A 15,745-nucleotide genomic window follows, 5' to 3' on the forward strand; every position below is an offset into this window, starting at 1 on the left:
ACCAATGGACAGACACTGGGGGGGGGGTGAGGGCATGAGTGGTGGGAGGGGGGGGCAATGAGGGAAAAAGGACCCATATGTAATACCTTAATGAATAAAGAAAAAATAAAAATAAAACAAAATGAAATGCCCATTGAATAAGGGGAAAAGTGGTGTAGTCCACAGAACCCTGAGCTTAAGAGCTGGAAAGCCTCATTTTGGCTCCTAAATTCTCTGAGCCTCTGTTTTCTCATCTTTAATATCGGGAGCGGGGTAGGATAATGTTCATTACTTGGGAAGCTCAAATGAAGTAACTCAGAAGGGGTGAATTTAGGTGATGAATAAAAAGGAGACAAAGACATGATAAGTAGCATCTCTACAAGTACCTAAACACCTTTAAATTCTTGTGTTCCCCACTGAGAGGGATTGAAAGTAAAAGTATAACTTTCTTTAAAGACAAAACAAACACATTCTGTGAACTGGTATGGAAAGGTGGTAAAAGCAGCTTTAAAATAAATGTCCCTAGTCCTGGCCATTTGGCTCAGTTGGGTAGAGCGTTGTCCCGTACACCAAAAGGTTGTGGATTTGATTCCTGGTCAGGGTTCATACCTAGGTTGCAGGTTTGATCCTGGTCAGGATGTGTATGGGAGGCAACCAATGGATGTTTCTCACATTTCTCTCTCACATTTCTCTCTCACATTTTTCTCTCTCTTCTCTTCTCCTCTCTCTCTCTCTCTCTCTCTCTCTCTCTCTCTCTCTCTCTTCCCCTTCTCAGGTGAGGATTAAAAATAATAATTAATAAATAGATAAATAGCTAAATGTCCCTAATCCAAAAGAAACACTATTGTAAGCAAGGGGTCCAACACATACATGGCAAACATTAAAACAAACAACAAAAATACATCTTCTGCTTTCAACACAGCCTACTGACTAAACCAAAGTTCACCTCTTAGCAATAACAACAAGAAATTACTTAGCATTCCACATTCTGAAAAGCCTTTGATTACAGTTGTTGGCATAGAAACCTGGAGTAAATAGCTATGGGAAGAACAGATTAAGTGCAAGGAAAAAGTGCTTGCTGAGCTGTTACTATCAGGAAAGCATACGTTGTTTCAAATGAATCTTTATCACACCATTCTCTAAAAAAGACTGTGTGGTATACATTTATAGTCTCTGATTTTACTTGGAGAGGATGTGAAAAGCAGAAAGTCAGAATGCACGAATATGCCAATTTATCCTTCAAATCGGCTCCTGAAAAACGTGTTGCTCCTCCTCTGGTAGTGTTCTCCATCTCCACCCCCTACCTGCACTATAATGATCTGAAGGACCTGAAGGGGAAAAACATCAAGCATTTCCTCCTTTCTCCCCAAGACCTGGCAGTGCAAAATTTAACGGGAAGGTTCCACAACCCAATGAAACTCACTTGTAAAACAATCATAATAATGTGCATTTTATTTACTAATACAAATAATAAATGAATCAATCCAAGAGGTATTCAAGTCCATCTGCTCCCCTTACAACATCCAAAGAAAAAGAATCATTACAGAGGACATTTTAAACCTATCTAGCTAATGCCACTTCAAACCCACATTTTAGGTTAAACATACATGATTAATTTATATTAATTTCACAAATCAGAGCTAATCTCCCAAATAAAGCCATATCCAATTCATAATATTCTATATAAAACCTGTTCACTGTCAATACCAGTCAAGAACCTTTTATATAATAACTAGGAGCCCAGCACACAATTCAAAATTGTGTGGCGCCGCCCACCCTCTAATCAGACCCTGCCTCGCTCTCTGGGCCCTGCAGCAGCAGCCGCTGCTGGTCCAGCCCCGCCTCCCTCTCCAGCCCTTGAAGCAGCCATGGCCATGGCCGCTGCTGATCAGGCCCTCCCCCAGAGCAGGCGCACAGAGGCCCCTGCTGCCCCACCCCCAACGCTGCACGTGCAGCCTCCTCCTATCTGGTTGACCCGTTACATTATGGCATCCCGGTTAATTAGTGTGTGTGTGTGTGTGTGTGTGTGTATGTTTGTATGTGTGTGTGTATGTAGGAACTACTAAACCAAAATTGGAATATGGGTTCTCTTCACAAGATTCATGAAGGACAAAGGCAGAAGTGCTGGGTATAATTTTTTTAACCCTCACCTGGGGATATGTTTTTATTGACTGTTAGATGGCCAGCTCCATGTGAGCAGCAACTTAGATCATGTGCCCGCCACTGTGGTTCCAGCCTGGAACGATATCTGGTCCAGAGTCGACTGCTTCAGGGAACCAGATGGTGAGACACCTTCCAATGGACTTGTGTTCAGCCCCAAAATATTGGAAGGCCAGTACACTTCATTCAGGACCCTCAGTGTCATTTCCTAAGCCACATATTGGAATCGCAAAGAGCGTGCAGTCAGGTGGTAGGCAGACTGTTACTAGTTATATAGCCTGTCAAGTCGCTTTACCTGTCTGAGCCTCTGTTTTCTCCTGTGTAAAAAGTAGATAACCATGTCTGCCCAACAGGGTGGATGCAAGTGTTTAAGGAGTTGATGTATAAAAAACAAGTGTTTATTGTGAGGCTCTCAGAAAAAAAAAAATCTCTCAGCACCTGAAAGTTAGGGAGGAAGAGATTATGAGCATGAATCTGCTGCTCAGGTTCTAGGACAGCGGTTCTCAACCTGTGTGTCGCGACCCCTTTGGCAGTCGAACGACCCTTTCACAGGGGTCTCCTAACCAGCCGTGGGCAAACTACGGCCCCCGGGGGGGGGCGCGGCCCCGGGGAAACACAATTTCTGGAGGATGAGGCCCAGAAATCAGGATTTTAAAAAAAGATTCGCAGGTTGTATTTAAAGGGCCAGAAGGTTGAGAACCACTGCTCTAGGATAACCATTAGCTTCATTTGCTTCCCAATTGGACTGGAGAGTAAATGTACATGACTACTTAACTAGTAGTTAAGTGCAAAGGATTTGGTCTCTCTTTCTATATTAAATGTACTAATACACATAAAAGTACTCAATATGTTAGCTGCTATTATTCTTACCATTGTTATTACTTACCAGCCCAGAGAAAAGCCATGCCCTGCAGAAAAGAGGAAGTGGAAAGCAACAGGGTTTTTTCCTTCTTGATTGTGGCCTATTGAAGCCAGTACTCCTGAACACTTTTTATACTTTTTTTATTCCTTTGTTGACCTCTGAACCCAGTTTTTCTAAAAGCTACTGGTTTGTTTGTTTTTCCCTATGTCACTGCCAAGACTCTCCCAAGCATCCCAAACCATGTGGCTATCAGTTTCCCAAGATTCCTGACCTACCTGATTGGGCACTGGTGTGCATACATCACAAGCATCCCTAACTCCTAGCCCCAAAAGGCCTGGGAGACACTAGACCAGCCGTGGGCAAACTACGGCCCGCCCCGTTTGAAATGAATAAAACTATTGGAAAAAAAAAAGACCATACCCTTTTATATAATGATGTTTACTTTGAATTTATATTAGTTCACACAAACACTCCATCCATGCTTTTGTTCCAGCCCTCTGGTCCAGTTTAAGAACCCATTGTGGCCCTCGAGTCAAAAAGTTTGCCCACCCCTGCACTAGACTCACCTAATTGCCTGGAGTTTAGTGGGGGCACAGCTGTGTGTATATTGAGAAGTAATGTGGATGCTGGCATGGGAATCCTGATTTTAGAATGAGTAAGCAACCCCTGCCCTAGCGATGCTAGTTCCAGGATGTGGGCTGCAATGTCAGATTGGAAAGCTGCCTTCTCAAGACACAGTTCCAGACTCCAGCTGCTCTGTTTGGCTTCACTAAGACAGAAAAACACTGGCGACAGCTGCTGCTTCTTGAGTGGGTATCAGCATTTAGAGTTTAAACATCATGTGTTTAAACAGCAGGGAACTGCACAGCCCAGCTAGACTTTGCCAGAGTCAAGCCTAGGGACAGAGGAAATTACCAAGGTGTGTAAAGAAATGCCAGATCAGATGAAAAATAAAGCCCCAGCCTAGCTGGTTTAGCGCAGTGGATAGAGCGTTGGCCTACAGACCAAAGGGTCCCAGGTTCAATTCCGGTCAAGGGCACATGCCTGGGTTGCAGCCTCGATGCCCCCCGATCCTGCAGGAGGCAGCCAATCAATGATTCTCTTTCATCATTGATGTTTTTATCTCTCTCTCCCTTTCCCTTCCTCTCTGAAATCAATAAAAAATATATTTTAAAAAAGAAGAAGAATGAATAACCTAGTCAAAGTCTTAAAAAGTGGCCTCTGCCAGGCCAATGTGGCTCAGTGGATTGAGCATCATCCCATGCACCAAGAGGTCACTGGTTCAATTCCCAGTTAGGGCACATGCCCCAATAGGGGCATGCAGGAGGCAGCCGATTGATGTTTCTCTCTCATCAATGTTTTCCCTCTCCCTCTCCCTTCCCCTCTCTCTAAAAAAACTATTAAAAACATATTTTTAAAAAGTGACCCCAAACTATTGTGTTTCTTGGGGCCTTAGAATTGCATCATAGGTGCCTCAAGGGCTTCCAGGGGCTGTGTGTGTGTGTGTGTGTGTGTGTGTGTGTGTGTGTGTCCATCACAGGTACCCCCATACTCCAGAGAGAGGAGGAAAGTAAACTGAGGCCTCCCACCTACTCTGGTTGGACTGGGATGGGGGGGAAGCCTTCCCGGGTCACACTGGGTGATGTGGAAGAGAGCCACGCTGAGACAGGACCTCTGGCAGTAACTCCAGGAGTTCACAGACATTTTTTTAAGGTAAAGAAAAAAGAAAAGAAAGGCAGAATACTACTTGAAAGCCAACGACCTATTTTTATGAATGCTTTTAGAAAAAAAGTCAAAAACCAAACCAAACATCTTCCCAAATACAATACTCCCCCATTGGTCCCTTGAGTAAAATATCAGGCTTACCTTGACATATTGTACAACACGTTCATTTACGTTCACTTTGTAAGTTTTTAAGCCCAGCTCCTTAGACAGCCTTAGGATCCTGTTCTGGGTGGGTCCCACATAAGCCCCGCCAACATCTACGTAATCAACATGTTTATTCTGCAAAGAGAAAAAAGTGTTCAGAAGACTTTAGTTAAAACTTGAAAAAAAAAAGTTTGTCTTAAGGTAATAAAGCATTTATTTTTTATAACTTAAATGTGCCTTACATCTCTCTGATAAATTGCAACTCAAAAATAGCAGTCCTTTCTCTTCCACTCATAAATCCTGTATGATATTTATCACCAACCAACCCCATTTGCATAGTTATTGGTGAGGCCAATTCAACAGTGACATACATAAAGAACACTGTAATATATCCTGCCAATCTAGAACCTTTTTAAAGTGTTCAGGTTATTTTATATGCTTTTCTTTGGGGTATGTTGCTGGAGGAGTCACCCAAGGATTTATTAGGCCTAGTTCTCTGATTTCCAAAGATGAAATCTTAAATCAGCCTACGCTGATGGGCTCTTTAGCTGATTTTAAAACACTTGCAGGGAAGAATGCATCATAGGAAAAAGAGTACAAAAAGGGATTAAAAAGATTCATATAACAAATTAGTTTATAAGTAGGCAAGGGTTCTTTCTTAAACTGAATTTTACTTTACTCCTCTTAAATGCAGCTCTCCATTTTCCCAGCTTCTTTTTTATTCACACATTCCCCAATGATTTGATCAGTAAATTAAATATTGGTGAGTTATAAGTCCTTCATGTCTTTGTAATAACTTCATATGTGTCTTACTACTTTGTTGTTTATACCACTTCTTATTCATGTTGCCTCTTCTCCTTGTTTGCCTAATTATATTTTATTGCATGCCAGTCATTGAATTTGAAAAACATGGAAATACTTTTAATCCTAGGAGATGATATCTTTCTTAGAAACGATTCATGTCTGCTTCTGCCCAACACCTAGGTTTGCTAACAATACCAGGTAGCTTTATTGCATTTTCTGTCCTGAAGGATTTGAAGCTGGGCTGAAATGCACACATGGGCTAATACTTGTGCAATTTCCCCTCAGTCCTAGGACACAGTCCAGCCCAAAGCACAAGGAGTTTGCCAACACTTCCCTCCACACACAAACACTTTTCTGAACTCTGGACTTGACCTTCAGTTGCCCTAGCTTTGTAAGACTTTTGAAAGTACTATTCAGCCTCTCACTTGCTTCTTCAGTGGTCAGCAAACTCCTCCCTCTCCACCATACTGGTAGGGGGATAAGTAGGTCAGTCTTTTCCTTCTGGATGTAGAAGGGTTGGGACCATTTACCTACTCTGTTATTTCCATAATACTGTCAAGTATTATTCAACCTTGACTTCCTAAAGTAACCCAATCTCATATTATCTTATTATTGCAGGAAATGCTTTGCTAACTTTTTGTTTAAGCTTTTTGTTTATGTTCATAAATGAGATTGAGATCCTCTCATGATTTTTCCTTCTACAGCCCTTATCTATTTTAATATACAAAATTAATTAATATACAAAATTAATTAAATGATCTCTTTGAACATTAGGTAGGACACACTTATAGAGCTATCTATGGTTAGTGTTTTCATTGTGGGAAAATAAACTAAAAATTCAATTTATTTTGATGCAAAAGCACTACTCATACTTTCTATGTCTTCTTAACTCAGTGTTAATTTTAATAAATTATATTTTTCTTGTGATGTATGCATTTTGTGTATGCTTCAAAACTATTGGTTTAAAGTTCATGACATCTTTCATTTATTTATTCTTTATTACATCAGTAGTTATATCTTCATTTTTATCCCTTTCATTATTTTTTGATGTTTCTTTTGTCATTAAAAATATGATGAGTTATCTTTTTTCCATAAATCTCTTCAAAGAATCAACCTTTGTGTCACTGATCCTCTTTAATAGGTATTTATTTTCTTATCATTTATTTATGCTATTTTTTCCCTCTTTAAGATTTATTAGACTCTTAATTTTCTACTTGTATGCTTAGTTTATTCATACTGAGCTTTTTCCCCCATTTCTTTTTAGGCTATAAATTTTCCTCTAAGTATTGTTTTAGTTATATCCATAACTTTATTCTATTATTTCCATTATTGTGCAGTTCTAAGTATTTTCAAATTTCTATTACACTTTCTCTCTAAATCCATGTTTCTAAAAGTCCTATTGTATTTTAATTTCCATAGACGAAACAGTTTTTAATTATGTTTCTGTCATAACTGTATTGTGGTCAAAGAATGTGGTTTATATGATAACAATTCTTGAGGCTCACTTTATGACAATCACATGGTCAATTTTCAAAGATTTTCCCACTTTTACACAACATACAGTCTATAAGCTTTATGCATATTCTATACACATCCATTAGAATAACACTGTGTTCAGCCTTCTTTGTTTGCTAACTTTATTATTTAGAAATGTATGCTTAAAATCTCTTCTATAGGGTATTTATAATTTATTTTATTTTGCTTAATCCCTACACATATTTCACCCAGCCCCGCAACCTTCCACCCCACCCCACCCATCCCCCCTCTGACAGCTATAAGCTATAGTCTGTTATCTATCTATAAGTCTGCATCTATTTTGTTAGTTTATTTTGTTCATTAGCTTCCAAATGTAAGCAAAATAATATGGTATTTGTCTTTCTCTCACTGGCTTATTTCACTCAGCAGGGCATTGTAAGGACACTGGCTTTTACTCTGAGTGAGGAGAGCCATTGAAAGGTCTGATTTAGATTAGGAAGGCTCATTCTAGATGCTGCAATAGGACTTGATTATAAGAAACAATTGTGAAAGCAGGGAAGTCAGTTAGAAGGCTATTGTAGTAATTGGCCCTAGAGATGAATTCTGGGTATATTCTGGATCTAATCTGAAGGCAGAGCTAAAAGAATTTCCTGACAGAATGAATGTTGAGCATGAATCCACATTTTTTAAAAATTTGCCATCCTCTGATGTGAGGAAGGCTGCTGGAATAGTGATGTTGATGAAGACGATCAAAAGTTCAATTTAGATATGTTAAATTTGAGATATCTCTTCAACGTCTAGGAGAGCTGCAAATTTCTAACTTCTTCAACAGAGCAGCATATATATTTTATTCAGCATTTTACTTACTTCAATGGGGAGTTAATCGCGGTTTCCATTAACTCAGTGGTTCTCAACCTTCTGGCCCTTTAAATACAGTTCCTCATGTTGTGACCCCCAACCATAAAATTATTTTCGTTGCTACTTCCTCACTGTCATGTTGCTACTGTTATGAATCGTCATGTAATTATCTGATATGCAGGATGGTCTTAGGAGACCCCTGTGAAAGGGTTGTTTGACTGCCAAAGGGGTCGCGACACACAGATTGAGAACCGTTGCATTAACTAGAAATGAAGTGTTCCTTTGACCTTTTATTCTGTCCCTCATATAACTCGTACGTCCCCTTTACTAACTATTGGTGCTTTCATCCAAACTCTCTCTAATCTCCAACATCTTTTTTAAGAGATGAAGGAAACTGGCATCAGTGCTCCAATAAATTTCTAGGCTTCAACAAAGACTGCAAGAGAACTTTGAAACATGATGGCTTTAAAACACTGATACTATCCTTACAGTAAATAACTCTAAATGAAGCAGTAAAAAAATATGAAACACTAACAGAATGTTTCTTTATAAAGTTGAAACATTCTAAAGGAGGTGCCCCAGATTCAGTCTGAAGATACTAGTATTATAATACCACATTTTGCCATGTCGTACCTCAGTCTTTTGGATTTTGATTTCAATATCATTACTGTCTTTGAAGAGGACATGAACATGTAACCCTATTAGAAAACAAATGTTGTAGCCCTGTAGGCATTTCAACTTCATTAATTTTGTTCTGAAGAGTTATACACGTGTCAGTATAGAAAAAATTGGGAAGTTCTGAACGAATAGAAAATCTATCTTAACCCAGCTGCCAAATGACAATATAAAATTTGACATTTCAGTATTTAAAGATCCAGAGTAATTTTTATGACACCTTCTCACCAAGTAATCCTAATTGATTATGCTTGCTATTAGAAACAATTATAATAATATTAAATTCAGTTTCTTATTAAATGCCATTTCTGTCCCTGTTTCCTAAATCCCTTTTTTCTCCTATTCATTTGAAATCTTATAAATGTTAAATACTAGTTTCCAAGCATTTCAGAGTTACTTTCCCATATACCTAAAAGGAATTACAATATCATAATCAATACACAATAGTTTTTGTACAGTATTGATATATATAAATTATGCAGCATGAAAAAGCAGCCTGGGGCAATAACATGTGAGAATTCTCATTTCCCTTATACAAATACATTTGTTCTTAACTGAAAATCTCCAGCATGACTGATGCTCCTATTTAATAACCAAAAGGTTTTAGAGATAAGAAAAGTAGGGCTAAGGGACAACTTAATAACTAACTCTAAAATGAAGGAATAGTTTCCAGAAAATGACACTGGAATCATATCTAATAAGGTCGTACAGGCAGAATATGCAATTCTTTTGAACTACAAACACTTGCCTTCAATTAGAATTTGAGTTGGAAGGGAACTCCAAATACATATAAATTATATCTCAGTGCTCAGCCGTGGGCAAACTAACTACGGCCCGCGGGCCGGATCCGGCCCGTTTGAAATGAATAAAACTAAAAACAAAAAAGACCGTACCCTTTTATGTAATGATGTTTACTTTGAATTTATATTAGTTCACACAAACACTCCATCCATGCTTTTGTTCCGGCCCTCCGGTCCAGTTTAAGAACCCATTGTGGCCCTCGAGTCAAAAAGTTTGCCCACCCCTGCTATAGAGCACTCGTAGAGCTGAGCAAAGTGGAAATGGGCCCATGATACATCCCTGTACATCTAAAAAGGCAGGAAGTGAATGACTGAGGAGAGCATAGCATGGGGTGGCAAACTGCTGGTGTAATATCCTAGTTTAGATGTTCTTGGGTGGCTATTCCATATCCATTCATAGTCCCTTTCCCATGCCTGCTTTTATTATGCATCCTGAAAATGTTAAATACGTTCCCAGACTCCCTAGCAGCCGAGCATAGCTATGTGCCCCAACTCTGGCTGATGGGACTCAAGCAAATGTCTGCTGGGGTCTTCTGGTAAAGGAAAACTTAGTTGCAGGTAAGATCTGGACCATCTCTTCATGCTCTTTCCTGCCTTAAAAGAGAATGTGATGCTTAGAGAGGCAGCCCCCATCTGGTTACCATGAGGCAATAAGCCAACATATAAAGAAAGACTGAGTTGAAAGACTGAAAGAGCACAGGCTTACTGACAAAGCTGAACCCCTGCAGTAGCCTGGACTACCTCCCACCAGACTTCTTCTTATGTAGAATAACTGAATGTTTGTATTGCTTAAGTCATTCTCATTATCACTGTATAGATATTCTTTATATGTCAGATACATATTCTAATTAGAAGGATGCTTCCTCTCTCTTTCCAGTCATTTCAACAGTTCAGTTTTGTCCTTACAGCCAACCCCCAGCCTTTAACACTGTGTGCTCTAACAAAGAGTCTCATAAATGCTCTTCTAACTGACAAACACAAGGGTCCTTTCAGTCTTCATCGTATATCCAATGCTTATGCTATTTGACTATCATCCCTTCCTCTTTCCTCTACTGATTTGCATGGCACTGCTCTAGTCTGGTCCTCTGCCTCTGCTCTACTGCTTTCCTCTGACTCCTCTGCCTCTGCACCCCCACTTAAATCTGCATGCTCCCCAAATTTCCATGTTTGGCCCTATTTCCTTCCCACCCGATGTCCTCCCACTGTGTACTTTCATCAGCTCCCACAGATTCAACCACCTGCAACCACTTCATTGAATTAGTAGTAAACAAGTTAGTGTTCATTTTTCCAGAATGGTGCTAGAAGCCCGAGTACAGGCATACCTTGGAGAGACTGTATGTTTGGCTCCAGACCACAGCAATAAAGTGAATACCCAATAAAAGGAGTCACACAATACTTTTGGTATTTCAGTGCATATCAAAGTTATGTTTATACTATACTGCAGTCTGTGAAGTGTATAACAGCATTATGTCTAAAAAACAATGTATACACCTTCATTTAAAAAATGTATTGCTAAAGAAATGCTAACCATCATCTGAGCCTTTAGCAAGTCATAATCTTTTTGCTGGTAGAGAGTTCGACCTTCAATTTGTAAAATATGCAATGTCTGCAAAGGGCCATAAATCAATGTGCAATAAGACACAGTGTGTCTGTATGAAGAGCAGTGACGTAATGAAAACTGGGTTTCTTCTCATGTCTAGCTGACCCCACCTGAGCAAAAAGTGCCTCTGGCAGCAGCACACCTCTAAGGGAACAAGGACCAAGAAAAAGTTGCGCAAAAATATGTTGCATTTGTTTCTCCTTATTGTAGCTACACTTCTTTTAAGTTGTGAACCCTTGGATAAATAAATAAGGAACCTATACTAAGTGCGCATGTGTGTATGTGTGTATGTGTGTGTGTGTGTGTGTGTGTGTGCGCGCGCGCGCGCATGTGTTGTGCTGTACAGTTACTTTGAGTCCAGTCAAACCATAACCTCCCCCAAAACACTACAGACTCTATTTAGATCTTTAGGGTGGAAATTATGACGCTGTACTAAAGTTATTTGTCCTCCCTTGTGTTCTTCATTAGAATGCAAGCTCCTGAGGGTCAGAGGCTGTTACTCTTTTGGTGAGTGCTTGTTGAAAAGAAGGGACACTGATTTGATGGAGTACTTTAGGGCTATGGAGGACAAATGGCTTCGCTGCATGGACTCTTGAGATCTCTTCTAGCTCTGTGTATTCTAATGACCCCACTTCTAGTTTGTGTGAGATACGATATATAAGTATTTAAATCACTTACTCTTATAGTGTACGTTCTACCTCCAACTCTGTCCCGGGCTTCTAAAACCAAAACATCAACTTCTTGTTCGGCTAACAGTTTAGCAGCAGACAATCCTTAAAGGGGAAAAAAAGGAAAAACAAAATCAAAGAACATATTAACATATAAACATGAAACATACAAAATTTAACCAGGTCTACACATAAAATTAATGCAGGGCACAATACACAACCCATTGATTTTGCTGTCTTTCAATAAATTCTAACCACACTGTGATTAATTGGATCACCAATTTTATAATCTGTCATATATATAATACTATCTATCATACTTTTATTATCTATCATAAGGTTGGTTGAAAAAGTATAATAATTTTAAAAGTACATATTTTTTGTTTTTTGATGATAATCAAATCACATTTAAGAGGACTTAGTGCGAGGTGGGTACTGGAAATATCCGGGTGAGGAGGAATCACTTTGATTTTCTAACCACTATGCTGTACACCTAAACTAATACAAAATAATACTGAATAAAGACTGTAATTGAAAAATAAAATAAAAAAAGAAGTGGGGAGTTATGTTCCACTTCCTTGAGGGTGAAATATGGACATGAATTATTTAGAATTCTTCTGCTCAGGAGATATTTATTTATTTGCTTATTTATTTATATTAGTATGGACTCATAAATGGCTATTTTGTACTTTGAGTTATAATCCAACTAGAGGCCTGGAGCATGACATTCATGCACTGGGGGGACGGGGGTCCCTCAGCCCGCCTGCACCCTCTTGCAGTCTGGGACCCCTCAGGGGATGTCTGCCTGCCGGCTTACATCTGCAAGGAAACCTTCAAGGAAAAGGTTCTTTGCTTCCTGGGATATAAATCTCAATTATCTTGTCACTGTGAAATCTAGTTTGGTGCTTACTCCTGCCTTCTTTACCTCACTAAGGTTTTTCCTTTACCTTGCATCTTTAAGCATAATCACAATGCTCTCTTTCAGAAAAAAAAAAAAAAGAAATTGGCCCACTTCAGTCATGCCACCCTTTCCAGTTAAATTTCTGGTTTTCCTTCCACAACAGGCAATCTAGTACCTCCACCTCCTCACCAGAACAAACCTTGAAAAGTAGCATAGTCCTCACAAAAAAATGTCCTGTGACCCTAATATTAATATAGATAAGTGATATAATCATCAGTCACACCATCCCTGTTATCCTGTTTTATTTTCCTTCTTAGCACACATTGCCACCTGGCACATTATAAATATTAGAAGTCAGCAGAGTCTAATACTGATAGTACATTTTCTGATCTTTGGACCAGTATTGAACTTTCTAGCAAAAAACAAGAGAGCATCATGTACACACACATTTATTTGGTCCATTCAACCTTTTCTATCTATCATCTATCTATCTCTCTATCTCTCTATCTATCTATCTATCTATCTCAGTGGTTCTCAACCTTCCTAATGCCGCAACCCTTCAATAGTTCCTCATGTTGTGGTGACCCCCAATTTCATTGTTACACATTGAACATAATTAAAGCATAGTGATTAATCACAAAACAATATGTAATTATATATGTGTTTTGCAATGGTCTTAGGTGACCCCTGTGAAAGAGTCGCTCAAAGACAGTGTTGTCTCAAATGATAAATAAAAACTAACAATTAATTTCAATTTGTACTGAATTGGACAGACTGTCTAGACAGCCCTAATCTATTTAATTATTGTTCAGCATTCGTCTTCACTTTATATAAATGGATCTCACCCAAGTTGGGGAATGCAATTACCCTTTAATTCATTATTTGCTCTAGTCTTTCATTGAAACTTAAAATACACCAAGGGCGCTCCACACTGCTCTCCTCAGATTCTGCACACTAAGATGCACTGGGGTTGAAAGCAGTAGATTCCAAAAGGTTTTATGGAACACTAGTCCTCAAGATGCTCAAGGGAAAGTATCAATATTCATGGAAGTTGGAATATCTCATGTTGTTTCTCCTGGGAAATGTGTGATGCGCACTGGCATATTAAAGGCCATGATAAGTCCTACAGTGAAGACACCTGTTTAACTTAGCATTTCTCTACCCTCTGCCTTTAAAAACAAAACAAAAAAAAAACTATACCTCAAAACATACTTTTCAAAAGCTGATTTCATATTGTAAAACGTTGTTCACATATTTACAGTAATAAAGTCCCTGAGCAGGTTTTCAGATGAACAATGCCTAGAGCAAAAGCTGAGTATTGAAACAAAGTTTTAATGTAGCTCTGGCTTATGCTCTGCTGACCCTCCTAGTTCTTTCTGTTTATTCTTAAAAGTGACACATTTCTTTAACTTTGACATTTGTTACCACTTTGGAATGTGGATAATATGCATCATATTGAAATTTTAGTTAACGTTCTATTATTCAGTGAAATTGTCTCTGGTCAACAGAATTCTTACGTAACTACATATTTGGATTCTTGGACCAAATACTCTGAGGACAATAAAAAATATACTCAAACATCAGCTCATACTGAAGTTTTAGAAGCAATATTCCTTAAGCGGGAAAATAGAGAGTAAAAACCATAAATTTTGTTCAAGACACATAGTGACCACTCAATCAAGAAATATTTATCAAGTGAATAAACGAATGAATGAACAGATACATGCAAGGAAAAAAGGGCTTTAATTTAAGCCACATGTCACAGTGAATTTGCTTAATCTGGAAATGGTTATATTAAAGGTAATTTTCATTACATTTCAGGATGCACCCAAAATCCATACCACTTCCATCAAGCATTGCTTCATCCATGAAATCCTTTCCTTGTCACTCATTTACTGCTCCCTTCTCTGCATCACCACTGAACCCCTGAACCAACCTCAAGCACCTATGTTTCACATGGTCCCTGGAGAGACAAATGAACTGACAAACTAGAGAACTGAACTCTTCCATTTGGGTCCAAATTTTGTCAAATGCTTCAATGACCAATGATCTTTACAAGTTATTACAAATGCATATTAAATCAGGAATGTATAGTCATGCACGGTATAATGCCATTTTAAAGGTCAATGACAGGCAGCATATACAATGATGGTATATCATACAGTCTAGGTGTGTAGTGAGCGATACCATCCAGGTTTGTATAAGTACACTCCACAGTATTTGCACAATGACATAATCACCTAAGAATGCATGTCTCAGAACATATCCCCATCCTTAAGCGGCACATGACTGTATTTAACATCAATGGCTTCACTTCAATATGTAATATCTGCAAATACCAGTCTTAGAAAACTACTAAAAAAATCACATCAATCACCAAAGCCTTCCATTTTGTTCACCAGGTTATTTCGTTTCAAACCATGTCAGATTCACTGTTCTATTTATACTGGTCTTAATGTAGGAAATGCAGATGCCTTATATTTCAACCAGTATGTCTTGACTTTTTGTCACTGTCTATTTATAAATTCATTCCTAGTAACTGTCTAATGACCTAATAAATCCTTTGAATTCTTGTTTTTCACAGCTTCTGTGAAGTCTCGGTATGAACCCCAAATATTTACACTACAGGGACAATAACACTGAAAAGGTTTCTATAACATCAGATGTTGGCCTGGTATAAAAATACACATATTTTTTGGTGAAAAGGTCCAATAGCTTTCATCAGAAACAAAGGGACATTTGCTCCCAAAGGTTAAGAACCACTTATCTAAAGTATTCAATCATTATGCATTATCTTACACATACTAGGAATGACTTTTTTTAAAAAAGAATTCTTGATATAAAGGCCATTTGATTGAATAGGATGCTCCATATTTTAATTTAAATGTTCATGAATCAGTAACACTTCATGTAATATATTTTAAAGTATAAGTTACTGTGTAACAACAGTCACTACTAGGTTTTAGACCAGTGGTTCTCAACTTTCTGGCCCTTTAAATACAGTTCCTCATGTTGTGACCCAATCATAAAATTATTTTCGTTGCTACTTCATAACTGTAATGTTGCTACTGTTATGAATCATAATGTAAATAT

General features: G+C 38.5%; 1 protein-coding gene across 1 annotated transcript in view; it reads right to left on the bottom strand.

Annotated features, from left to right (window-relative positions):
- LOC102766211 (amine oxidase [flavin-containing] A) overlaps positions 1 to 15,745 on the bottom strand; it is a 52,324-nt gene that overhangs the window by 27,213 nt on the left and 9,366 nt on the right. The window contains exons 2-3 of the mRNA XM_006755188.2: positions 11,762 to 11,856; positions 4,868 to 5,005 (exon numbers count right to left, since the gene is read on the bottom strand). Coding sequence (XP_006755251.1) covers positions 4,868 to 5,005; positions 11,762 to 11,856 — 233 coding nt within the window. The remainder of the gene's footprint in view (positions 1 to 4,867; positions 5,006 to 11,761; positions 11,857 to 15,745) is intronic.

Source organism: Myotis davidii, unplaced genomic scaffold (genome assembly GCF_000327345.1).
Source record: "Myotis davidii unplaced genomic scaffold, ASM32734v1 scaffold1673, whole genome shotgun sequence".
Taxonomy (NCBI): Eukaryota; Metazoa; Chordata; class Mammalia; order Chiroptera; family Vespertilionidae; genus Myotis; species Myotis davidii.